General features: G+C 39.5%; 1 protein-coding gene across 1 annotated transcript in view; it reads right to left on the reverse strand.

Moving 5' to 3' along the window:
* Window positions 1-25,738, reverse strand: part of PTH2R (parathyroid hormone 2 receptor) — an 85,008-nt gene that overhangs the window by 2,247 nt on the left and 57,023 nt on the right. The window contains exons 9-12 of the mRNA XM_003405919.4: window positions 20,698-20,764; window positions 6,879-6,973; window positions 3,391-3,529; window positions 13-54 (exon numbers count right to left, since the gene is read on the reverse strand). Coding sequence (XP_003405967.1) covers window positions 13-54; window positions 3,391-3,529; window positions 6,879-6,973; window positions 20,698-20,764 — 343 coding nt within the window. The remainder of the gene's footprint in view (window positions 1-12; window positions 55-3,390; window positions 3,530-6,878; window positions 6,974-20,697; window positions 20,765-25,738) is intronic.

A 25,738-nucleotide genomic window follows, 5' to 3' on the forward strand; every position in this document is an offset into this window, starting at 1 on the left:
CTTCAGACCTACCTCTCCATTGCAGTAGCAGTAGATGATAGACACAAAGAAACCCTAAAGAACACGAAAGCAGAACGTTAGCCCAGCTGACAATTCATAAAGCTCACAGCATGAAAATGTCTTGTAACTAAATATATAAGTTGAAAACTGTTTTTTCATTATTCCTTCAAAAAATTATTCTCTCCTAAAGTTTTCAAATCTTTATATTTATATTAAATGCATTTGATATCTTCCCGTAGTGTTGGCTGAACCAAACGAGTAACTGCATAAAACTCTAAGATACACAAAAAGCTGATTTCTATTATATTAGTTTCCTTTATGTCGCCACTCAAGGATCATGTAATATCCCCTGGTTGGTTAGTGTCTTAGTCATCTAGTGCTGCTCTAACAGAAATACCACAAGGGGATGGTTTAACAAAGAGAAATTTATTTCCTCACAGTAAAAAAAAAACCTTGCCATCGAGTCAATTTCAACTCATAGTGACCCTATAGGACAGAGTAGAACTGCCCCATAGTTTTTCCAAGGAGCACCTGGGGGATTCGCACTGCCAACCTTTTGGTTAGCAGTTGTAGCACACCATAGCTTCTAACCACTACGCCACCAGGGTTTCCTCCTCACAGTTAAAGTAGGCTAAAAGTCCAAATTTAGGGCGTCAGCTCCAAGGGAAACACATTCTCTCTCTGTTGGCCTTCTCATCAATGTTTCCCCAGACTAGGAGCTTCTCTGCAGGAACCCTGAGTCCAAAGGATGCACTCTGCTCCAGGCACTGCTTTCTTGGTGGTATGAGGTCCCCAACTCTCTGCTAGCTTCCCTTCCCTTTTTATCTCTTGAGAGATAAAAGGTGGATCAGGGACATGACTGGGTAAGGGTGTTACAATTCCATCTTAATCCTCTTTAACATAAAATTACAATCACAGAATGGAGGACAACCACACAATACTGGAAATCATGGCCCAGCCAAATTGATACACACATTTTTTGTGGGACATAATTCAATCCGTGACAGTTAGTAAGAGATATTTATAAACTGTGGATGCTGGAAACATCATAGAGTATTATACGGTGGGAACACAAAGAAACATTTTTATTATTCATTCAAAAATACTTACTGAGAGGAACAGTACACTAGGAGCTGTTCAGAGTTACAAGGATAATCAATGAAAACACAAAAGACAAGGTCCCTATCCTTATGGTGCTTACATTCTAGAAGGAAAGAAAGGCAGATAAAACAAAAACAGATACTGACACAGGAAAGATGTAAGATGATAAGGGCTATGTAGATATTTAAAATAAGTGATATGAAAGAGAACGATGGTGATATTAGATGGGGAACTTGGCCATTCAAACATTGTCTGAGGAGGTGACATTTGGGCTGGTTTGAATGACAAAGAAGAAACCAGCGATGTGTACATCAGGGAGAGGAGCATTCCAGGCAGAAGGACCAGCAGCTGCGAGCCCCTGAGGCAGAACTTTAGCATCTTTGAGTAACAGAAAGTCCGCTTGTGGGTCTAGAATTTAGTGGGCAACAGAAAGTATGGGGTGAGATGAGGGCATAAATTGGATAACAGCGTTTGGAATTTATTCTGAGTGTGTTGGAAAGCCCCTGGATATTTTTGGCAGGTAACTGCCATGATCAAATTCGTATTTTTAAGATTCTTCAGACTCTTGTGTAGAGACTAGACCTAAGGTGGCAGGGGGTGGCAGCAAGTGACTAAGCAGGAAGAAGAGATAGAAGGTGCCTGTAGCAATCCAGGTGAGAAATGAGATATAAAGCATGAAAGCAACCTCTCTGTCTTTTTTTCTTCCTTTCCTTTTCCTCTCTTCCCTGCCTTCCCCTTCTTTCACTTTCATTTATTTTCCACACACACAGAAAATGTCATGTATTTTACAACAATAGGCATTCCTGTCTCACTACCCAGGCTTGTTTGTGAGCTGTAGTCAGGGGATTAACCTGACCTCTGTAGAGGTGCCAAACAATATTGTCCTTCCAGGGCCCTTAGGCCCTGGAGCATCAAAGCCAGAGAGAGGGGCAGAGAAAGAGGTTGTTGTTGTTAGGTGCTGTGATGGTTAAGATTATGTGTCAACTTGGCTGGGCCATGATTTTCAGCATTTTGGCAATTGTATAATATTGTGATCACTTCCCTGTTGAAATTTGATATGTGATCACCCCCATGATAGACTCTTCTGAGTGGTACCGGCGGGGGCAGGGCCTGTGGCAGCTCACCGCCCCCTCAGCCTTCATCTCTCCATCCTCTACTGCCTATTTCCTTCCTGCTTACCTTGCCAAGGTTTTTGGCTTGTTCTGGATTCAGCAGCTGCCTCGTGTCATCTGACCTCTGGTTCTTGGGACGTGAGCTAGTAGCTCACCTGTCGATCTGGGGATTCATTGATCTTCACAACCTGCAAGCCAAGAGTCCTGCTCCCCGACCTGCTGATCTTGGGTTCACCAGCCCCTGCAGCTATGTGAATCAGGAGAAACCTTGCGGTCTTGCCTGCCCATCTTGGGATTCGTCGACCTTCACAGCCTGTAAGCGGGTGTCCTGCTCTCCGACCTGCCAATCTTAGGTTCGTCAGCTTCTGTGGCTGCGTGAATTGGGAGAGGCCTCTATCCTGATTCACGGACTTGGTACGTTCCAGCCTCTACAATCACGTGACCTGTTTTCTTGATATAAATCTCTCTATATATATATTTATACCTTTTACTGGTTTTGCTTCTCTATAGAGAACCCAGCCCAAGAAAGGTGCTGTCTGATTCATAGCGACCCTATGCACAACAGAATGAAACACTGCCCAGTCCTGTGCCATTCTCACAATTGTTGTTATGTTTGAGTCCATTGTTGCAGTCACTGTGTCAATCCATTTTATCAAGGGTCTTCCTCTCTTTTGCTGACCATCTACCTTACCAAGTATAATGTCCTTCTCCAGGGCCTGCTCTGTCCTAATAACACATCCAAAGTACTTGAGACAAAGTCTTTGATCTTCATCAGCAAGTGCTTCAAGTCCTCTTCACTTTCAGCAAGCAAGGTTGTGTCATCTGCATATGGAAGGTTGTTAATTAGTCTTCCTCCAGTCCTTATGCCCCATTCTTCTTCATACAGTCCAGCTTCTCAGATTATTTGCTCAGCATACAGGTATGGTGAAAGGATACAACCCTGATGCACAACTTTCCTGATTTTAAACCAAGCAGTATTCCCTTGTTCTGTTCCAACCGCTGGCTCTTGATCTATGTACAGGTTCTGCATGAGTATAATTAAGTGTTCTGGAATTCCCATTCTTTGCATTGTTATCCATACTTTATTATGATCCACAAAACTGAATGCGTGGTGGAGAAAGAAGTTGCAAGAGAAAAAGCAAAATATAAGAGCAAGTTAGTAGAGGGCACTGTTTACCTGGAAGGAGTTGAAGAAGAGCTCACAGTGCATGCGGATCTCCCAGCCTAGCCCAGGGAAGGAGTGGGGTAGGCACACGAACACGATGTAATGCACACCGAAGACCAGGACCAGCACCAGCGTGGATTTGGCGAGTTTCCTGAAAGAGAATGGCAAACCCTCTTTAGAAATCAACTAGAGCACCCTGAAAGGAGCTCTGGTGGCATAACAGTTAGGTGATTGGCTGCTAACCACCTAATGGCTCTACCGGGGGAAAAAGGCCTAAACATCAGAGACCCTAAAGATTAAAAAACTCACTGCCAGTGAGTCGATTCCAACTCATAACAACCCTATAGGACAGGCTAGAAAGGCCCATAGGGTTTTGAAGACTACAAATCTTTATGGAAGCAGACTGCCACATCTTTCTTCCATGTGGTTTCAAACAGCCAACCTTTCAGTTAGTACCCCATTGTTTAACCACTGTACCACCAGGGCTCCTTCGCCATAAAGATTACTGCCAAGAAAACCCTACGGAGCAGTTCTACTCTGTCGCATGGGATCACTATGAGTAAGAAATACCTCAAGGGCACCTAACAACAAAAGAGTAAAGACAGAGCTTGCTGGAACAAATAAAGCTTAACAGAGCTAACAAGGGTTGGCTTTTCCTGTCTCTTTGGATCCTATCATTGGTCATTTCCAGTCACCTTTATATTAAATCACGTAGTTTATTCTTACTTCTCAGCACTTGGCTGCTAACCTAAACGTTGGAAGTTCAACTCACCCAGCAGTGCCACAGGAGAAAGACCTGGCGATCTGCTTCCATAAAGATTACAGTCAGGAAAACCCTACAGGGCAGTTCCGCTGTGTCACATGGAGTCGCTATGAGTTGAAAATGACATGACGGCACCTAACAACAACAGTTCTCTCTAGAGTGCCTGAGTGGTACAAGTAGTTAATGCCCTCAGCTGCTAACAGAAAAGCTGGTTGTTCAAGTCCACCCAAAGGGTGCCTCAGAAGAAAAGCATGGCAATCTACTTCCAAAAAATCAGCCATTAAAAACCCTACAGAGCACAGTTGTACTCTGACAAACATGCAGTTGCCATAAGTAGGACTCTACTCAATGCAAGTGAGAAAATTTCTCTCTAATCTCATTTCCATTCTTCTCACTCAAAGGATATTATTTTCATAAAGTTGTTAATGATTTTTCCTCTCCTAAATCTTATAACTTCTATATTTGATCCTTAAAAGCATAAATGCCTTCATCCATGCTAATTGCCTTTACTTTTACAAGCAGCATTTTCCTGTTTTGTTTGTTTTTAGAATCAATTACTGCCTAGTTTCTTTCTTCCTACTCTTGAATCCCCATTTATCATTGATTATGCTTATTTCCTGAGACATTTTGTATTTTCTCATGAGCTGTTATTGTTACTGGGTGTAGTCAATCCCTAAATTCTTCTTGCCTTCTCTGAATATTCTTTAGATGTCAAGCACTCTAACTCAAATTGCCTAGAGATCATTTTTGTGTAGTTGTGTGTGTGTGTAGTTTTGTTTGTTTCCCTTGTCTCTTTATAAACATTTCCCTGTGTAGTTGGAGGAATCAGCACTTTGCCAATGTGATGGGTTGACTCTAAAATGGGCACCAGTGATTCCAGTCTCTGGTATTCATGCCCTTGTTAATCCTCTGCCCTTGAGTATGGGCAGTACCTGGGACTTTCTTCTAACTAATAGATTTTGGCAAAGGTGATGGAATGTCTCCCTTGCTGGGTTTGATGAAGCAAGCTGCCAAGTTGTGAGCTGCCCCATTGAGAGGCCTACATGGCAAGGAGCTGAGGGTGGCATCTGGCCAAAAGCCAGCAAGAAAATAGGCCCTCAGTCCAAACATCCACCCACACACATACACACACACACAAACTGAATTCTACCAATAATCGTGTGAGCTTGGTAGTTTAACGTTGGACATTATTAAAAATATTAAATATGTTTCAGCTATGAAAAAAAAAATTTGGCTGAAAAATATCTTCCCTGACTCCTATTACTCTAAACCCAAAACCCATTGCCATCAAGTCGATGCCAACTCATAGTGACCCTATAGGACAGGGTAGAACTGCCCCATAGGGTTTCTAAGGAGCAGCTGGTGGATTCAGACTGCAGACCATTTGGTTAGCAGCTGAGCTCTTAACCGCTGTACCACCAGGGCTCCCCTGTAACTCAAGACCTGTTCTAACTGATCACTACAAACTTAATAAGCTTCTGTCCACGAGACTAAACTTTCTTCGGAATTCTGAATAGTAAAGGATTTCAATCCTAATGAAAGATTCTCTTCCGTTGTTCCCAGAGAGCTAATCCCCCATGGATGAACTGAAAAGACTGTTATGCTCTCTTTCTCTTTTTAAGATAAGTCACCTTTTGTTTCTTCAGTTTCTCAAATCTCTCAGGCAACTTTCTACTAAAGCTGCAAGTTTTACACCATTCCGAACTCCAGAAATAAGTAGATTTCAAACACCATTGTGCTTTTTCGTTTTATGGGGAAGAACAAAAGTCTATTTACACCTTTCATTGTTCTATCACCTTTTGGCGTTTGTCATCACTGACGGTTGCGAGATTAGACAAATAGTAGTATAACATAGGCTCTTAGCTGTAAACTCGTACACACAACTTATTTTATAATGCTAGCACTTGAAGCACACTGAAAATAATCAAGCTAGCAGCTGACACTTTGTTCATATTGTGCTTAGTATCTAGACTCTAGCCCATATCTGTAGCCTTTTCTACCAGATAGTAAAAGCTGCCCAAACAGTGGAGGAGAATGATTCAACAAAGGATTTAGAGAACACTCCTCCTTTCTGTATCTCAGACAGCATTTCACAACGAGAGGCAGAAAGAGTTACCTGCATTGGGGATTATAAAGACTGACCCACATCCACCTGATGACTATATGTGTCCAGTTGGATAAAGGCCACGCTTAGTCAGAATATCTGAAATGATCATTGGTAGAATGGACACACCTTTAAATATTTTGATAATGACCTCAAACATTCAGTTTGCCCTTTTCTTTATCAAAGATTGAACAATACACCACTCCATCAGCACATTTGAAAGTTCTAAAAAATTTACATTTGGTAGGTACCCATTTCATGGAAAGATTGAGGACTATATAGTAAATCCACTTTCTTGATTTTAAGTTATGACATATTTTTTTAGAGTGCAGATAAAATTGTCTGCCAAAATTATCAACAAGAGACTTTCTGTGGGATCAAATGGTTTATGGGAAAAATCTCAATCTGCTAAGAACAGATTCAAATAAACATACCTAGAATTTAAGCACATTGTGAAGGTTTGGGGTTATATTTTCATAAAAATATGTTTACTTTTCAGATAAATCACACTGAACTAAATAAAAAAAATACACATTCACAAATTTAACCTTTTAGAGACATTTCCAATTAATCGGTATCTGTTTCTTTAAATAGTAAACAAAATTTTTTGATGGACACCTGTCCTGGAATTACCTGTATTGCTTTCTGGTGTCACACCCAATTGCATTGGTCTCCCAAATTTTGGTAGCCAGAACTCTAACTGTATTCAGAAAGAGAATAAAATTCAGCTGAAAGAGAACATTACAAAGAATGATTACATTAGTGTTGAAAGTGTTTCATAACAAATTTACATAAATTGAACTTTCTTGTATTCAAGAACTGAAAATTACTCATCCCATAAATGTGAATGAGAGCATCTGAAATGAGATGTTGCAAAGCTAGTGATTCCTGATTTGTTCTCATGAAAACAACAGAAAGGTAAGAAGTTTCAATATCACCGGATACAGGTACTAATGGATGATCTGCCAGAATCCCCAGGGAACTTCCAAGCCACAGCTCAGATGGAACCCTGTGGCAGTCTGGCATGACAAAGGATGATGGTTACTCAATAAATGTAACATAACACCATTTTTGAGGTAAAATTCAAGCTTCTGTCTCTACTTTCGAGAGAGGAAGAGTAGAGTTGTTTGGGGAATGCTGAGTCTCATATGATGTATCAAAGGTATGAGGTAGAGTATATAAGGCCCTTTTTCAAAAGATGAATAAGCTGCTGAGTAAGAAAGACTCATTGTTAAAGAATTAAATTGAATCTGCAGTTTTATCACGTGGGCATTATCAGAATCAATCAAGTTCTGGCTTTAAAAAAAGGGTGGAGGGAATACGTTGGTGGGATGAGCCCTTTTGTGTTGGAAGGACTCAAGGATCAACGAGGAGACCCTGATCTGAGTTCTGAAAGAAGTAGAAGCCTGAGCCCATTGGGTCCTCTCATTCAGGTCGGCAGTCCAGAAAGTGCTAGTACTTAAGAACAAATGAAATGTGGGTTGTGAAGAGTGGGCATTGCGTCAAGGCTGAGCAGAGACCAGAAGAGAGGATCCATCAAGTTCTGCATTCCTGGGGATAACTTGTCTTGCAGAGTCCTCAATCTTTTCTGGAATTTGGAAAATATCTTTCACAGGGTGATTTGCTCCCCAGACCAGCTGATCCTCTGCATCAGTCCTTAGCCCCATTGCCCTCTTTGCCATCCTACCATTGACTATCCTGCAGACACTTCTCAATAATTTCAAAAAAAACGGGGGGCTTTTCTTTAGCCCCATACATGAGGGAAGGGACAGAGGTGTGCTGTGAGCTGGTAAAAAAGGAGGGATAAACTTTCCGGGCTAATAATAGTTGCCATTTATTGAGCACTCCCTAATTTAAATCCTCACATCAGTATGGGGCAGACATTTTTATTATGGATGGAGAAACTCAGCTCAAACTGACTTGACCTACACTACCCAGCTATCAGCTGGAATTTGAACCAGGTCTGTGTGATACCATACTGAGCATTCTTAACCACTGTGTTACACCTTCTGTCCAGGATGATAAGAGAAATACAAAACATGAAGGTAGAGAATTTCCATCCATACTAACCCAGTACAAACCTAGCTCACAAACACAAAATATCTGTTAATAACAGGGTGAGAAGCTGCTCATTTATCCCACAAGTGCTACTTTCTGAATGGCCAAACTTATTTCACCCCCATTAGTTCCTCTCTCCCTGAGACTAGAGTCCCTGACAATCCAATGCAGCTACGGGTGAAGATAGTGGCGAGTGAGGCGAGTGATGCTGTGTTAAGTACTGTGTGACATCTGAAGTGGAAAGGAGCTGAAGGTGGCAAAGCCACCTGCGGTTGTCACTTGTCTTTCCCCGTTCCTGGAAAAGGCTTAAATGGCTTAGATGGGCCAACCTTAAGCTCCACCCATAGTAAAATACCCAGGACCAGGGACTCTGTCCTCGGGTCAACAGATAACACTAAATAAATACTGCAAAGCCCCAGAAATTTGATTAGATGCGATACACCAACCAGTCCACCAGCTTAATAACTGGGAAGGGGAATTTAATGGTAACCAAGTAGATTATGAAAAGAATTAGGGAAAAAACTAAGAGTGAGTAAAACTTGCTGCCTTAAAAGATAGGTAAACAAATTACAGACGCACAGGTACACATATATTAATACAAGAGACAATAGTTGAGTGAATTTCCAAATAATTATTCTGAGTGAACAAAGCCAGAAAAGAAAGAGTACATATTATTTAATTCCACTTATATAAATCTCTAGAAATTGTCAGTTATTTTGCAGTGACAGCATGCAGATCAGTGGTTGGTGATGGGGAAAAGGTGGGAGAAAGGAATTACCCAGGGGCACAAATTGGGGGGTGAGGGGAGATGATTTCACAAGTGAATATGTACGCCAAAACTTACCAAATTGTACACTTTAAATATATGCAGTTATTGCATGTCAATTAGACCTCAGTAAAGCTGTGAAAAATATTTACCTTGTGTTCTTAAAATAATTTAGGAAAATACAGGCTATAGGTTAATTAGAAACTAAGAATTATTGACTGCTTACTACTCTAAGTGTTTTACATGAATTGACTCTTAGTCTTCACAACAACTCTATGAGATAATCGCATTATTGTCCCCAGTTTACAAATGGTGGCAAGGATATGAAGGAACTGAAACACTGATGTTTGCTGGTGGGCATGTAAAATGGTGCAGCAGTGGTGGGGAACAGTCTGGCGGTTTCTCAAAAAGGCAAAGATAGAATTATGTTGCTAGGTGCCCTTGAATCAGTTCTGACTCATAGTAACCCTACTCACAATGGATCGAAATACTGTCTGGTCCTTCAATCCTTGCTATCTTTGAGCCCATTGTTACAGCCACTGTGTCAATCTATTTCATTAAGGGTCTTCCTTTGTTTTTTTGCTGACCCTCTACTTTACCAAGTACAATGTCTTTTTCCAGGGACTGGTTCCTTCTGATAATATGTCCAAAGTATGTGAGGTGAAGCCTTGCCATCCTTGCTTCTAAGGAGCATTCTGGCTATACTTCTTCCAAGACAGATTTGTTCATTCTTCTGGCAGTTCATGGTATATTCAATATTTTTCACCAACACCATAATTCAAAGCATCAATTCTTCTTTGGTCTTGTTCATTCGTTGTTCAGTTTTCACATGCATATGAGAAGATTGAAAATACCATGGCTTGGGTCAGGTGCACCTTAGTCCTCAAAGTGACATCTTTGTTTTTTAACACTTTAAAGTAGTACTCTACAGAGTGAAATTAGTTGCAAAAGGACAAATAGTGTATAAGACCATTATTATAAGAATTTGAGAAATAGTTCAAACTGAGAAGAAAACACTCTTTTGTGGTTACGAGAGCGGGAGGGAGGGTAGGAGAGGGGCATTCACTAATTAGATAAGAGCTACTTTAGGTGAAGGAAAAGACAGCACACAATTGGACTAAACCAAAAGCAAAGAAGTTTCCTGAATGAACTCAGTGTTTCAAAGGCCAGCGTAGCAGGGGCAGGGGTCTGGGGACCACGGTTTCAGGGGACATCTATGTCAATTGACATAATAAAATCTATTAAAACATTCTGCATCCCACTTTGAAGAGTGGCATCTAGGGTCTTTAATGCTAACAAGCAGCCATCTAAGATGCATCAATTGGTCTCAACACACCTGGATCAGAGGAGAATGAAGAACACCAAGGACACAAGGTGATTACGAGCCCAAGAGACAGAAAAGGCCACATGAATCAGAGGCTATATCATCCTGAGACCAGAAGAACTAGATGGTGCCCGGCTACAACCGATGACTGCCCTGACAGGGAACACAACAGAGAACCCCTGAGGGAGCAGGAGAGCAGTGGGATGCAGACCCCAAATTCTCATAAGACCAGACTTAATGGTCTGACTGAGACTGGAAGGACCCTGGTGGTCACGGCCCCCAGACCTTCTGTTAGCCCAGGACAGGAACCATTCCGGAAGCCAACTCTTCAGACATGGATTGGACTGGGCAATGGGTTGGAAAGGGATGCTGGTGAGGAGTGAGCTTCTTGGATCAGGTGGACACTTGAGACTATGTTGGTATCTCCTGCCTGGAGGGGAGATGAGAGGGTGGAGGGGGTTAGAAGCTGGCAAAATGGACAGGAAAAGAGAGAGCAGAAGGAAAGAGTGGGCTGTCTCATTAGGGGGAGAGTAATTGGGAGTATGTAGCAAGGTGATTATGGGTTCTTGTGTGAGTGGCTTTATTTGTAAACTTTCACTTAAAGCACAATAAAAATTATAAATAAATAAAGTAGTCCTTTACAGTAGATTTGCCCAATGCAATATGTCATTTTATTTCTTGACTGCTGCTTCCATGGGTGTTGATTGTGGATCTAAGTAAAATGAAATCATGATAAATGGAGAAAATATTGAAGTTATCATGGATAACAAAACACTGCCCAGTACTGCTCCACCCTCCAAATCATTGTTATGCTTGAGGCCATTGTTGCAGCGACTGTGTCAATCCATGTCATTGTTGAGGTGTAATCCATACAAAAGGCTGTAGTCTTTGATCTTCATCAGTAACTGCTTTGAGTCCTCTTCACTTTCAACAAGCAAGGTTGCGTCATCTGCATATGGAAGGTTGTTAATGAGTCACCCTCCAATCCTGATGCCCCATTTTTCTTCATATAGTTCATCTTCTTGGATTATTTGCTCAGCATACAGATTGAATAAGTATGGTTAAATGATACAACCCTGATGCACACTTTTCTGATTTTAAACCACACAGTATCCTTTATTCTATTCAAATGGCTGCCTCTTGGTCTATGTGCAGGTTCCTCATGAACACAATAAAGTAATCCAGAATTCCCATTCTTTGCAATGTTATCCATAATTTGCTATGATCCACATAGTGAAATGCCTTTGCATAGCTGATAAAACATAGGTAAACACTTTTCTGATATTCTCTGCTTTCAGCCAAGATCCATCTGACATCAGCAATGATATCGTTCATTCCACGTCCTCTTCTGAATCCAGCTTGAATTTTACTTGCATGTGATATTAATGATATTACTCGATGATTTCTGCATTCTGTTGGATCACTTTTCTCTAGAATGGGCACAAGTACAGATGGCTTTCAGTCAGTTGGCCAGATAGCTGTCTTCCAAATTTCTTGGTGACAAGTGAGCACCTCCAACACTACATCCATTTGTTGAAACATCTCAGCTGATAGTCTGTCAATTCTTGGAGTCCTGTTTTTCACCAATGCCTTCTTCAGTGCAGCTTGGGCTTCTTCCTTTAATACCATCAGTTCTTGATCATATGCTACCTCCTGAAATGGTTGAACATCAACCAATTCTTTTCGGTACTGTGACTCTGTGTATTCCTTCCACCTTCTTTTGATGCTTCCTGCGTTGTTCAATATTTTGTCCACAGAATCCTTCAAAATTCCCACGCTGGGCTTGATTTTTTTCTTCAGTTCTTTTAGTTTGAGAAATTCTGAGCGTGTTCTTCCCTTTTGGTTTTCTATCTCCAGGTCTTTGCACATTTCATTATAATACTTTACTTTGTCTTCTTGAGCCACCCTTTGAAATCTTCTATTCAGCTCTTTTACTTCATCGTTTCTTCCATTTGCTTTAGCTACTCTACATCAGAGAGCAAGTTTCAGAGTCTCTTCTGACATCCATTTTGGTCTTTTCTTTCTTTCTTGTCTTTTTAATGACCTTTTTCTTTGTTTTTGTATGATGTCCTTGATGTCATCCCACAACTTGTCTGGTCTTCAGTCATTGGTGTTCAATATGTCAAATCTACTATTGAGATGGTCTCTAAATTACCATACGATCCAGCAATTACACTCCTAGGCATATACCCAAAAGAATTGAAAGCAAGGAGTCAAACTATACTTGCACACCAATGTTCATTGTGGCATTATTCAAAATAGCCAAGAGGTGGAAACAACTCAAGTGCCCATCAACATGTGAAAGGATAAACAAAATGTGGTGTGCATGTATGTATGTATATATATATATATATATATAAAAAAATACATGTATATATATATATACACACACATATGTGTATACACATATATACATACAATTGAGTATTATTCACCCATAAAGAGAAATGAAGTTCTGATACATGCTATGACATGTCTGAACCTTGAAAACATACTCAGTGAAATAAGCCAGACACAAAATGACAAATATTGTATGGTTCCACTTATATGACGTATCTAGAAGAGGCAAATGCATAGAGACAAAGTAGATTAGTGGTTATTAGGGGCCTGAGGGAGAGAGAAATGGGGAATTATAAAATAAATAAAAATTAAAAAAGACTTGCAATAAGCCTAAGACAGAGTGCAGCTCTGGGAGAGTTTTAATCAGGGTAAGAGGATAGCCAGATTTAAATAAAAAAGAAAGAAAGAAATGGCAAACAAACAGAACCACTATAATTCCTTTGGAAACGTATAATCCTTGAGAATCAGTTTACTTTGATATTACTTCACATATGTGTGAAGTCAAATTTTTCATAAATCAATAGTACAATGTCAGTGACAAATACAGAAATAATAACTATTACCTCATATTTTCCTATATCTAATGTTATGGATTGAATTGTGTCCTCCAAAAATATGTGTTATAAATCCTAACCTCTATGCCTGTGGTTATGATCCCATTTGGGAATGGATTGTCTTTGTCATGTTAATGAGGAAAGATTAATGTAAGGTGTGTCTTGAGTTAACCTCTTTTGAGATATAAAGGAGATAAGCAAGTGAAAGGAGTGGAGCAGAGGGAACAGAAGTGCCAAGCCACTTGAAGATCACCCGGGAACAGAAGCTCAAAAAGACAAGGACCTTCCTCCAGAGCCAACACAGCAAGGAATCCTTCCCCTAGACCTGGCACCCTGAATTGAGACTTCTGCCTCCTAAACTGTCAGAAAATGAGCTTCTGTTTGTTAAAGCCATTCACTTGTATTTATGTTATAGCAGCACTAGATAACTAAGACACCCATTAATATAAATAATGCAACTCATAAACTCAGAGTTCTCTGTAAACTCATTTAAGTTTAAAAATCTCAGCAATTGTGTCAGATTAACGTCAGGAAAGATACTCCAAATCACTTCCCAACTTGACCCTTCTTTTTGATTCTCTGGCTTACTTTTGAGGCATTGCCAGAAAACAAACTACTGCCTGCAGAAAAGCAAGCTTATAAATTCTAATGTCTTAATGAATGATCAGCCCTGATTTTCAATTTCAGTTTCTTTTGCTGGGCTTGGTATTTTCCATTTCATTACTCCCATCATATAAACATCACTTAGATGTGTGCACTAGAAGAAAAATGAATCAGGAAGAAATTTCTATCCTTCGATATTAAAACATATTCCACTAAATTGGCTGCATATTAGCTTTTTTGTTGATGACATTCACCTTGTCCCTTAACAAAAAAATCAAGTTCTCCTTACTGCACATTCATTTCTCAATTCACCTAAGAAAAAGCAACACATTGTGGAGGAAAATATTTTGAAGCGTTATGACAGTCCAAAGGGAGTGGATTTATATGAATGGAATGTGTGAGGTTTACCACTACCAAACAGGAAAAAGCTATTGATTGCCATCAGATTGCCCATGGCCACCAGCTGCTGCAGCACTGATGTCCCTTTGCTGCTAACCTTAGCAGGAGCCAGTCTTGTTTGTTTGTTCCCATTTTAGTGCAATTCATTAATTCCTGCCTCCTTCTTTACAGCAAAAGTATGATATCTCTCATAGAAGTCTAGGAACCTTCAAAATGTCATAATTGATATCAGAGTCGATTAGATAGGACTATACAACAATATGGAGTCCTGGTGGCGCATTGGTTAAGAGCTACGGCGTGCTGTGGCTGCTAACCAAAAAGGTCAGCAATTCAAATCCACCAGCCGCTCCTTGGAAACCCAATGAGGCAGTTGTACTGTGTCCTATAGGGTTGCTATGAGTCAGAATCAGCTTGATGGCAATAGGTTTGGTTTTTTTTTGGTTTTTTACAATACACTTAAAAGGAGTCCCTGAGGGCACAAACAGTTAAGCGAGTCACTACTAGCCAAAAGGTTGGTGGTTCAAACCCACCTGGAGGCACCTCGGAAGCAGGCCTGGCAATACGCTTCCAAAAGGTCACAGCCTCAACATGCCTTAACAGCAGTTCTATTCTGACACATGGGGTCGCCATGAGTCGGAATCAACTCAACTACAACTAACAACACGCACTTAAAAATTTGGATTCCTCTGGCCACATTGATTGGTTTAGAGGTGGCACATGGCCCCATTAGGGCCAAAACTTCCTGCCTGAAAAATAATGAACAATGACAAAAATAGTGGAACTGGTAAGAATGCTTTCCAGGGGCAGAGTCCAATAAGACCTTTGAGCAGTACCTGACAATGAGACAGACCCTCTGTAGCTGCATGGCTCCTGTCCTCCCTCAACCTAGTTCTTCACCACTCTGTTTGGTCCTGTGGGCTCCTCCATAATCCCAGCAAAAGTATCTCTTTTTGCTTACATTAGCAAGAGTCCATTTCACTTATTTCCATCCAAAGAATTGTAAGTAAGGCAAAATAATACTTATATTAATAGCTAAAATTTATTGAGCACTTACTATGTGATAGGCAGTATACTAAGAACTTTAGATACTACTCATATGTGTGAATGAAGTACAATATTTCCCATTATACAGAAGAGGGTAAGTTAACTTGCCGAAGGTCAAACAGATAATATGTAGTGGAGCCAGGATTCACATTCTGGTCTTTTTCCAAAGTTAAGCACTTAGCACTTCATCCAAGACAGTTCTCCTCAAACACAAGTGTACAAATATGTTCTTAGGGGTCCATGAGATCTTTGTGGGAATTTTTAAATTTGATGTTTTCATTTTGATGATAATCTAAATAATAATATAAACTTTTTGGGTCCACCCCTTGCCACAGGATTTTGGTCTCTAACTGCATTTACAATCATGTGGGCACAGAGCAGAACTACTTTAATTGTTGGGACTAATGGATTGAATACATAATCAACACCTTATGGTAGATCTGTGGGTCTGCCCTTTTATGTTAATGAGAACATCCATAATTTCCAAAAAATGTTGATTGAATGCAATGATAAAACAGCCCCCAAAATGAAAACCTTAGTGAATTCGAGGTACATTGGAAATGCATTCATTGAAAGTTTCAGTTGTTCTCCACCCCATATTACTGGCATCCTCAGGGGTCATCTCATAAGTCCTCATGAGCAAGTCTGTGCAATCTCCCAATGGAGTCTGTGGTTTTTTTCTTGTTCACTGTTACAGCCTCTCTTGGTCAACACCAGTGAGGATGCAGGTCCTCATGTCTCAAGGAACTTATTGCATCTGCCCACTTCACCATTACCACCTCTGCCAGGCCATAAAGCCCTGCCTGCTGCTTCTCCTGTCCCTCTGGCCAAGCACCCCTGCTCCCTCTACTGATGCTTTGGAAGGCCCCGGACCAAAACAATGCTTCACGCTGTTGTCGATCAGGAGATACTCTTCTCATGTATTCACGTTACATAGCAGAAGTTAAAAATCACCCTCAAATCAACATCAAATAATTGCAGGTGAATAACGATTTGTTGCATTTGGAGACACTAATTTTCAGAACAAAAATTAAGTTTTCCATTGACTCCAGTTCTCATACAGAAAATTTCAACACGTGAATAAACATGGAAAACAACAGTGCTCCATTCAATCTTAGTTCCTACAATTCCAAAATCCATATTTGTAGTGAAATCTGTTTATCCCTAAAATTCAGTCCCCTTGATATGACTTCTTCAACTTAGAACTACGAACGCTCATCCTTTACAAACTCCTTTACCATCTTAAATTTCATTTGTCACATAGATCCCTTAGAAATCCCTTCAGATTTTACTTCCAGACATATAATATCCAACTATTAGAATTTATACTATTGTAAAATCCAAAGCAAAAATAAAGTGAAGGACCCAATTTAGATTTAAAACCCTGGGCAAATAATTTTGTGATAATATATATTGTCACATCTATTTGCAAAAGACCCTGCTTCATGCAATGTAAGACTAGAAAACAAACAAACCTTATATTCTAAGGTTAACATATGCAGAAAATATAAATGTAGCCATAAAAATGTAAAGATATTTCTCCCCCAAATTCAAGGGCGAGTTTGACATGTTTTAGAATGCAAATAAAAAGGACATTGAGCCAATGATTAAAAAACAGGGGTTATAGTCTTTGCTTTCTCACACTGGCCCGTGACCTTTATCTAAAAGTGCTTTAGTTTCTCTCTAAGGTGAAAAGATGGTTTGAAATGGACTCAGAAAGTCTGTAATTAGACTTGTTTTGTGATTTTCTTTCTCCTCTCCCCTCTTGCCAGTTCTCCCAGAATATCTACTTTGTATGCATGCTTTATTTTTTAAACAAATATTTATTGGCACTATGTGCCAGGATCATTGCTAGGCTCTAGAAAGACAGAAATTTAGGAAGAATGTGGTTCTTGTCCACACAAGCCTTGCAGTTTAATGTAGAAGACAGAGATTCAACAATCAGAAACATTATAAATTGTTTGTAATAAATGTTAACAAGGAAAAACTTAACTGTGTCTGTGGGTTATAATACCAAACCACAACAGTTGCCATCAAGTTGTTTCCAACTCATGGTGACTCCATGTGTGTCAGAGTAGAGCTGTGCTCCATAGGGTTTTCAGTGGCTGATTTTTTGGAAGTAGATCGCTAGGCCTTTCTTCTGAGGAGCCTCTGAGAGGACTCGAATTGTCAACCTTTAAATTAGCAACCAAGTGTGTCAACCATTTGCACCACCCACAAACTCCTGGAGGTTACGATGTTGTTGTTAGATGCCATCAAGTTGGTTCCGACTCATAGTAACCCTATATACAACAAAACAAAATACTAACTGGTCCTGCGCCATCCTCACAATCATTACTATGCTTGAGCCCATGTTGCAGCCACTGTGTCAGTCCATCTCGTTGAGGGTCTTATAATAGGTGACCTAATTTAGATGGGCAGCATTACCAAGGTCACGATGAAGAAATGACACTTAAAGTATGGAGCAGAAGGAGGCCATCCCGGCCATCCAGTGGGATGGAACGGCATGTGGAATGGACAGGAAAGGCAGTGTCGGGCAAGGTCAAGGAATTGGAAGGAAAACAATGTGGCCTGAGCATAGCGAGTGATAATACTTATACTGGCCATCTATTCTAAAGGAAAAATAAAAGCCTTCTTACACATGAAAAATAATAATAGTTAATACTTATAGTGCTATGTGCCAGCCACTGTTCCAAATGCAGTCCAATTATTAACTTGTATCATTGATGACATTTATTATTACCCTCATTTTACAGAAGGCAAAGTGGACCCTAAGTTTAAATAATTCGCCCAAGGCCAGCGTGCACAATAAAATTTCAGCACACACACTCTAGAAAAGGTATACCTGGGATTCTAACCCAGGCAGCCGAGCCCAGCGTCTGTGCTCTTCTGTGATACCTTTGGCCTCAGTCACAAGAGAGTGCAGAATCCCTGCATCCTTTACACGGTGTCCACATACGTGTGAAATTTGACGCACAGGAAGATCATGCCCCGGTGTTTCCAGAGCTGTCCTTCTCTTTACATTTTCACACAGGCCCAAAGGGAAGAAACCCTCACATGTAAATGCAGGTCCTACTGCCTACCTATAGGGTCACTATGGGTCTGAGTCGACTCCTCGGCAACGGGTGACTTACTGCCTGCCTGGGTTTGGCTGGCAAGTCAAGGATGGCCACGGCATGCAATTCGGAAGCAGGTTTCTTTTTAACCAAATATTTACTGAATTCAGAAACAGGACTTCCGTGGGAAGCAAGAAAGTGAAAATAAAAGCATTGTATTACACTTTGCTCACCTCATGTTTTAATAGAAGATGATTCATGGAAAAGTTTACCTGGAAAATTACAAAATTAAGAGCTTAATAACTTTTTCAAAATCTAAATACCCATTTCTTGATTACAAGGTAAAGCCTTCTAATTTCGAAAAAATGGAGGTAATACTAAGAAGTTTAATAACAGGCTAAGTACAACCTTTAATCCTACCCACAAAGGATGACAATTAAGTCATTTTGGTAGATACGTTAACAGCCTTTCATAAAGGAATCACACAAATGGCACAATAGGCTTTATGGGTTCGGCAAAAAGGTAAATTAAGGGGTCTTGAGAAGAGCATTCTCTGCTCAGAAGAAAGCCTCTGTACAGCCTGAGGTCTCATGATGGCAGCCTGAGGCGTCCACAAGTGCAGAGACTGTAGAGTACAGGAAGCTAGACTTATCCCTGGAGGCCTTTGAGGGCTGAGCAGTCACTTACAATGTTCGCATTATTGTTGTCCAGGAACTCAGATCTGCTTGTTTCAAAACTCACAAATCAGACGTTTTATTACTTTATTGAGACATTTTTAGATAATAGGTTGGGTTTTGTTGTTTTTTTTTTTTGGCAAGGTGTTTAGAGAAGTCCTGTCTGAGAAGGTTACCTTTTAACCTGAGGCCTGAAGGAAGAGTAGAGGTTAGGCAGGTGATTATCAGGGAGAACTGAATGCCTGGCACACAGAACAACATATGCAAAGTCCCTGAGGTGGGAAACAAGTTCAAGGAACTGAGAGAAGGCTATAGTGTGAAGATGAGGCAGCATACGTGAGGAGGAAGGTGACATCATACAAGAAGGCAGGAGTTAGAAGGGACCCGGTCATGGAAATGAGTAAAATGCATTCCCATTGTAAAGAAGAAGCATACAAAATTTCAAATCTCATTTCTTGATCTCCTTTACCTCCTACCTTCTCTCAGACCTACTCCCTGTCCACACACCATTGCTATGACTGAGACCCTCACCCAGCAGACACCCAGTGTCACCTGGTTGTCCTGTTGCCAGTCTCAAGTGATCCAACCCATCCTTCCATTGCTATCAATGGATCTTTCTTATAAAAAAAACCTGATCCTATCACTCTCCAAAGTGAAACCCCTTGATTGCCACTACTTGTAAGATTAGGTCTCAATTCTTTAGTGAAGGGGATGAGTCCCTTCAGGGTCTGGTGCCTGCCCCCTTTACAGCCTCAGTCCTGACACTGTTCCACACACACACTTGGCTCAGAAACACCGAAATGCTCTAGTACACCCTCCCAGCCTATGTTGACAAATAAATGGATGACTCCCCCCATGAATCACTACCTTCTTTGCTCATGGTTTTAATTTATTATTAATGTCCACCTACTGCCAAAGAAAGGAGCCCTGGTAGTGCAACAGTTAAGCACTTGGCTACTAACAGGTTGACAGTTTGAATCCGTCCAGTGGCTCCATAGAAGAAAAGACCTGGCGATCTGCTTCCATAAAGACTACAGTGTAGGGAACCCTGCGGGGCTGTCTACTCTGTCACATAGGGTCAAGCATGAGTCAAAATCGACTCAATGGCACACAAAACAGCAACAACTCCCAAAGTAGATACTAAATGTCTTATTTTTTCTGAAACCCAATCTTGCTCATAAAGCTGTGGTCTTTTTAATTCTAAGTAAAATAATCAGTGTCCTTGGAATCCAATCTTCTGGCTCAGTAATTCTACCTCTCTGCTATTTTCTCTCTGCCTCCTCCATCCTGACCTACTGCCAGGCCATCAGAATGTTAAAGTGGAAATATAATGGATAAAAAGGGGAAAGAGTTTTAGGAACTTCCAACTGCCAGAGCATACAAATATTCTAGATGTCTGGTCCCTGACTGCTAGCTCCTTAAAAGGCAAGTGCTTTCTGCGTGGGTCTCTTAGTGTCAGCCAGAAGTAAGGATCTATCGATGACACAGACTTTCTCAACAGTTATTGCTGTATATAGAGTCTCCCAAAACTGTTGCAGAACAAAGTGATAGATAAACTACTTTCTCTGGGTTTTCAGAGTGATTTACTTATTCTTTTTTTTTTTTTTTTTAACTAAGCAAGCTTTTAAACTTACCCCTATCGCTGCTAGGATTGGAGCTTGATAAATCCACTTGATGTCTCCAGCACTAAGTTCCCAGCACCTGTGACACGAAAAAGAACTTTCATTAATAAACTGGCAAAACAAATGGGCAGTTTTTAATTTTTTTAAAACTTAAAATTAAATAGCATTTTAAGTTTTACCAGACATACCACCTGTAAGCTTCTGATTAAGAAACAAATAGCAAAAAAAAAAAAAAACTTCAAACACTCAAGCTAGTGAAAAAAAATGTGTAATGCGTCCTTGTTTCCATACAATTAGCTAGCCCTTGGGATAAGTAGAGTGTTACAAATACTCGTGAATAATTTTTATATTGACAAAAGTCAAAACCACATTTCCAGAATCAAAAAATATTACAGTCTTCTAAATGTAGCACAATTGATACCTTATTTTTATTTTCACTGGAATGAGACATAATAATTACAACTTGATAGAGAAAGCCCTCTCACTTATAAACATGTGGTCCTTTGATTTCGCCTTTGAACGGGTTATAACATCTTACCGGTTCTCTCATTAATTAATGGGTTAAAGAATCTTTGACACGTGTTCATTTCATAGTTGTATGAGATTCATGATTTCACCTTTAATTTTAAAAAGTTGTTATAATTGTTATATTTATTTTCTGCTTCCCTCCTGCCCCAACTTGAAAGTAAGGCCTACACAGGCAGGGATCATTGTTTTTGTTCTTTGATGTATTATAAGTATCCGTAACAGTACATGGCATGTAGAGACTCAATAAATATTTGTTGAATTAAATTGACTTGAATTGAATTCAAAATAAATTTAACTTAACCTCACTCAATCTGCCCTGTACTAGTAAAGGTCTTACACTATAATAAATAGCACAAAGTTGATTAAAAATAGTTTCATAGAAACTTGAATGTATCCCTCTAGACAATTTTTTTAAATTAAAGCTTTTTAAATTAAAGCCTTCTGTTTCTTTCTCCTTGAATAAAGCCCAGCACTGCTTGTGGCAATAGTAAATGATATAAAGAAATTTTAGGGATATAATAACTTTTTTAATTCTAGATGACAAACTTAACAAGAAGCTGTTGTTCTAGGCACCGATGAGTCACCCCTGACTCATAGCGACCCTACGTGCACCAGAACGAAACACTGCCTGGTCCTGTGCCAGCCTCATAATCATTGTTATGTTTGAGCCCATGGTTGCAGCTACTGTGTCAATCCATCTCATTGAGGGTCTTCCTCTTTTTCACTAACCCTCTACTTTACCAGGCATGATGTCCATCTCCAGGGACTAGTCCCTCCTGATAACATGTCCGAAGTACATAAGATGTAGTCTCGCCATCCTCACTTCCAAGGACCACTCTGACTTTTTATTAATGAGCAAGTTAAGGATTAAAAAAGCTATTTCAAATAACTCCTGAAGGTAAAACATTTTCAATATCTATTTAATGACTAACCCACAGCTGTTGAGTCAATTCTGACACATAATCTTTTTAAATTGTAATACCTTCTCATTTCAAAAATTCAAACTACATAAATAGACATACATTGAGACACATCAATCCTACTGATATTCCTATATATAACTCCGTCCCTGTCCGTCACCTCATAGGCAACCTCTCTTACTACATTATTGTATACTTTTCCAGTGTTTCTTTATGCATATACGAATACAAATGTCATATTATTTTCCCCTATCTTAGAAAAAATGTAACATATACACTGTTCTGCAACTTGCTTTTTTCCCTTAACAGTGTATTTTGTATGTCTTTGCACATAAGTGTCAAGAGACTTTAGTAGCATGCATTCTATACCACAGTTAATTCATCAGTTCCCTACACCAAAGTCTAATTCTGGTCAAGTCAATTCAAATCTGCCAAGTCAATGGATGTGGAGCCTGAATAACATGAAAATCTAAGACAGTTCCCAGCACTGTATACCGGCATCTATTTTTCACGTTATTTAGCCAGACAGGAAAGACAAAAGACAGTGTTACTGCAGCTGTGTAGAATGTGTATCACACTCTCCTAAAAAAGGTTTCCATTTTAAGGAAGATGGCATATATTGTGTGAATATAAATTGAACATTGATTCACGAGCTACAAATCTCTTGGATTCCATAAATTTTCTTTTAGGTTTTTGACATTTTGGTAATATCTTCACAATCTTCTTTCTTTGCCACGATGACATTTCATCATGGTGTCTCCTAGCACACTGGGACTCAGTTATACAATTCCAGCTCTAAAAAACACTTGTATGTGGGAGTAGGTCAAAACCAGTTATATCTAAAAATATGAAACACTTGACTTCAATGGTTTGCAACGTCGAAGTTTCAAATTAGCCCTTTAGTGTAAGAGAAGCAAGTAAGATTTTAGACTTTTTAAGAAAATGCTACTAATTCTTGTTTTCCATTAATTCTTCAATGCCGTGGCTCAAACTGTATTTGTGCAAATGGCCCCGAAACTACCCTATGTTCATATTTTTTTTAATAAATTTAAAAATAAATACAAGTATGAGTGTCAGTGAAAATGCAGGTCTGGAAGATGGAGCATGAGGCACAGAGGTCTAATAAGGAGCAGAACTTTCTGTAGCCAGGGCTGGCAAACTGAAGATGCATGCTCTCCTAGAGATTGAGGAAACTGTATTGACTAAAAACGGGATTGTCTCCACAACTCACAGTAGATTAGAGGAGTAGAGGAAGTCAGACAGAGCTGGCCTTGAGACCCAACCAGATGTTTCCTAGGAATGTTAGAGGATATCTTTCCTTGGTTCTTTCCATTGCAGGCCCCACCATCCCTGCTGGATGGTGAAACAATAGTATAGCAAGAAGTTATGGGTTTCTCTATTCATTAGCATCTCCATAACATAACTCCTTTGAAGCAGGCCGAAAAGAAGGTAATAAGGTATTTTTGTGTTTGTAAGTAAGTTTAATTATCCAAGCTACACTACTCGATTATCTTAGCCTCCTTTAGTAAAATAATACACTTGATAGAATTTTAGAGTTATGAGAGACTTACTTTGTATATTTGATAGAGTTTAGAATATCTTCTACAACTGGGTCTAATCTGCTTATTTCCACATGGTCGAGGTTCTAGCTTTGAAAGTCTAGATCAGAAAAAGTTGAGTCTCAAATGTAAGAGACATGAATAGGGATGCATCCATCCTTTAGAGATGCTCAAACTCTGCTCTCTCTATCTGAGTTTTGTGATATAAAACTACAGGTAGGTCAGATTTCCTCCAAGAAATCCCGCAAAAACTTTCTATCTATAGACAGGTTGAATTTTATGAGAAATTGAATCAGGTAATTTTGAAATAGTGCTATATAAGTAGTAACAGAGCTCTATCTTATATGCAAAATCAAGGATCAAGTGACATCCTCGCCTAATTATATATTGTAGAAGTCAAGATTTTATTGTGAGTAAACCCTTTGTCGTCAAATCAGAAGAAACTGAATACCACAGAGAAGTTGCTTCATCAAACTTAACTATTTTAAAGCAATATTTAGCATCTGTTATAATTTTCAATACACTAGGTGCCAAATGGAGTCTTGCCCTCAAAAACAATTAAAAAAAAAAACTTGTCTTTCTTATTTTTTTAGTGAAAAAGACATGATTATTAAGGTTTCAAGAGATAGTTTGTGATCTTCAAGGAAGAACACAATATAAATACGAGAACCAATTATCTAATTCAGTACAAAAAGCAGTCTGCATATATTTGGTTTCTTTCAGTGCTCAAGGCCAAGTTTGCTGTAAGGCTTTGAGCAAGTGACCTGATGTCTCTGGGCCTCATTTTACTCATCTCTAAAATCAGAAGATTGGTCCAGAAAATGCCATAGGACCTATCATGTCTATAATTCTGAATCTACATTATAAAGTCACACATCTCAGCATATAATTATGGTAGCATTGTTTAGCATCTCTTTACCGATTTCTCTCCCGGAAGTCAAGCAGCAGATACTGCAAGTTTTCTTTGAGATTTCCAATATCCATGTATAAATACAGCAGTAATGATAACAATGCAGAAAACATTAGCCGTCAATGGTTAACAGATCCAAATAGCATAAACGAATGAAGGCAAGTTAAGATGCAAAGCCAACAAGTTCTAGAACTGAGAGAAGCTGATGAATGGGGAGCTTTGGCTCAAGTAGTAGCAAGACTGCACCTAAAGATAGTAACTCTATAGAGTTCACATTTTCAGGAACAGTGACAGGTTCTTTGTAGAGTTCAGGTGCTCAGGTAAGCATTTTTTTTCAATAATTGTGACCTCAAACTTGGTCATAAGAAGCAGCAGTTCAAGAAACCAATGCATAGCATAAAAAATAACTTCTGAAGGTCTCACCTTGCCTGAGGCAAGAGAGAAAGAAGGGAACCGAATAATTGCCTACAGGAACCACAGCCTCATCTATCCTGAGACTAGAAGAACTAGATGGCACCTGGCTACCACTACTGACCCGTTCTGAACTAGATGGTGCCGAATAGAATGAGATAAAATTGTAGAACAAAACTCAACTTCTTAAAAAAAGGCCAGACTTACTGGACTGGTAGGGACTAAAGGAACCCCCAAGACTATCACCCTGAGATACCCTTTAAACTCTGAACTGAAACCACTCCTGGAGGTCACCTTTCAGCTAAGTAACAGGTTGGTTCATAAAATAACTATTATCACTCAAATTATTCCTTTTTAAAAAATCATCTATATGAGACCAAACAGTCAACATTTACCCTTAAGCAAAGATAAGAAGGAGGGGGACGGGGGGCAAGAAACCTAGATTAATGGAAATGAAACAACCAGAATGGAAAGAATGAGAATGTTGACACAATGTGGAAAATGTAAACAATGTCACTGAACAGTAGATATAGAAATTGTTAAATGGGTACCCAAGTTGTTATGTAAACTTTCACCCAAAACCCAATAAAATATTTTTAAAAATAATAACTTCTGCAGAAAATATCTAGCAACTCAAAAACAAGCAACTAGGCTCAAGTTAAATACTCTGAGGAGCTAACAAGAAGGAATTGCTATCATGAAATGTACACTATCTTATATTGTAT

This window comes from Loxodonta africana, chromosome 6 (genome assembly GCF_030014295.1).
Source record: "Loxodonta africana isolate mLoxAfr1 chromosome 6, mLoxAfr1.hap2, whole genome shotgun sequence".
Taxonomy (NCBI): Eukaryota; Metazoa; Chordata; class Mammalia; order Proboscidea; family Elephantidae; genus Loxodonta; species Loxodonta africana.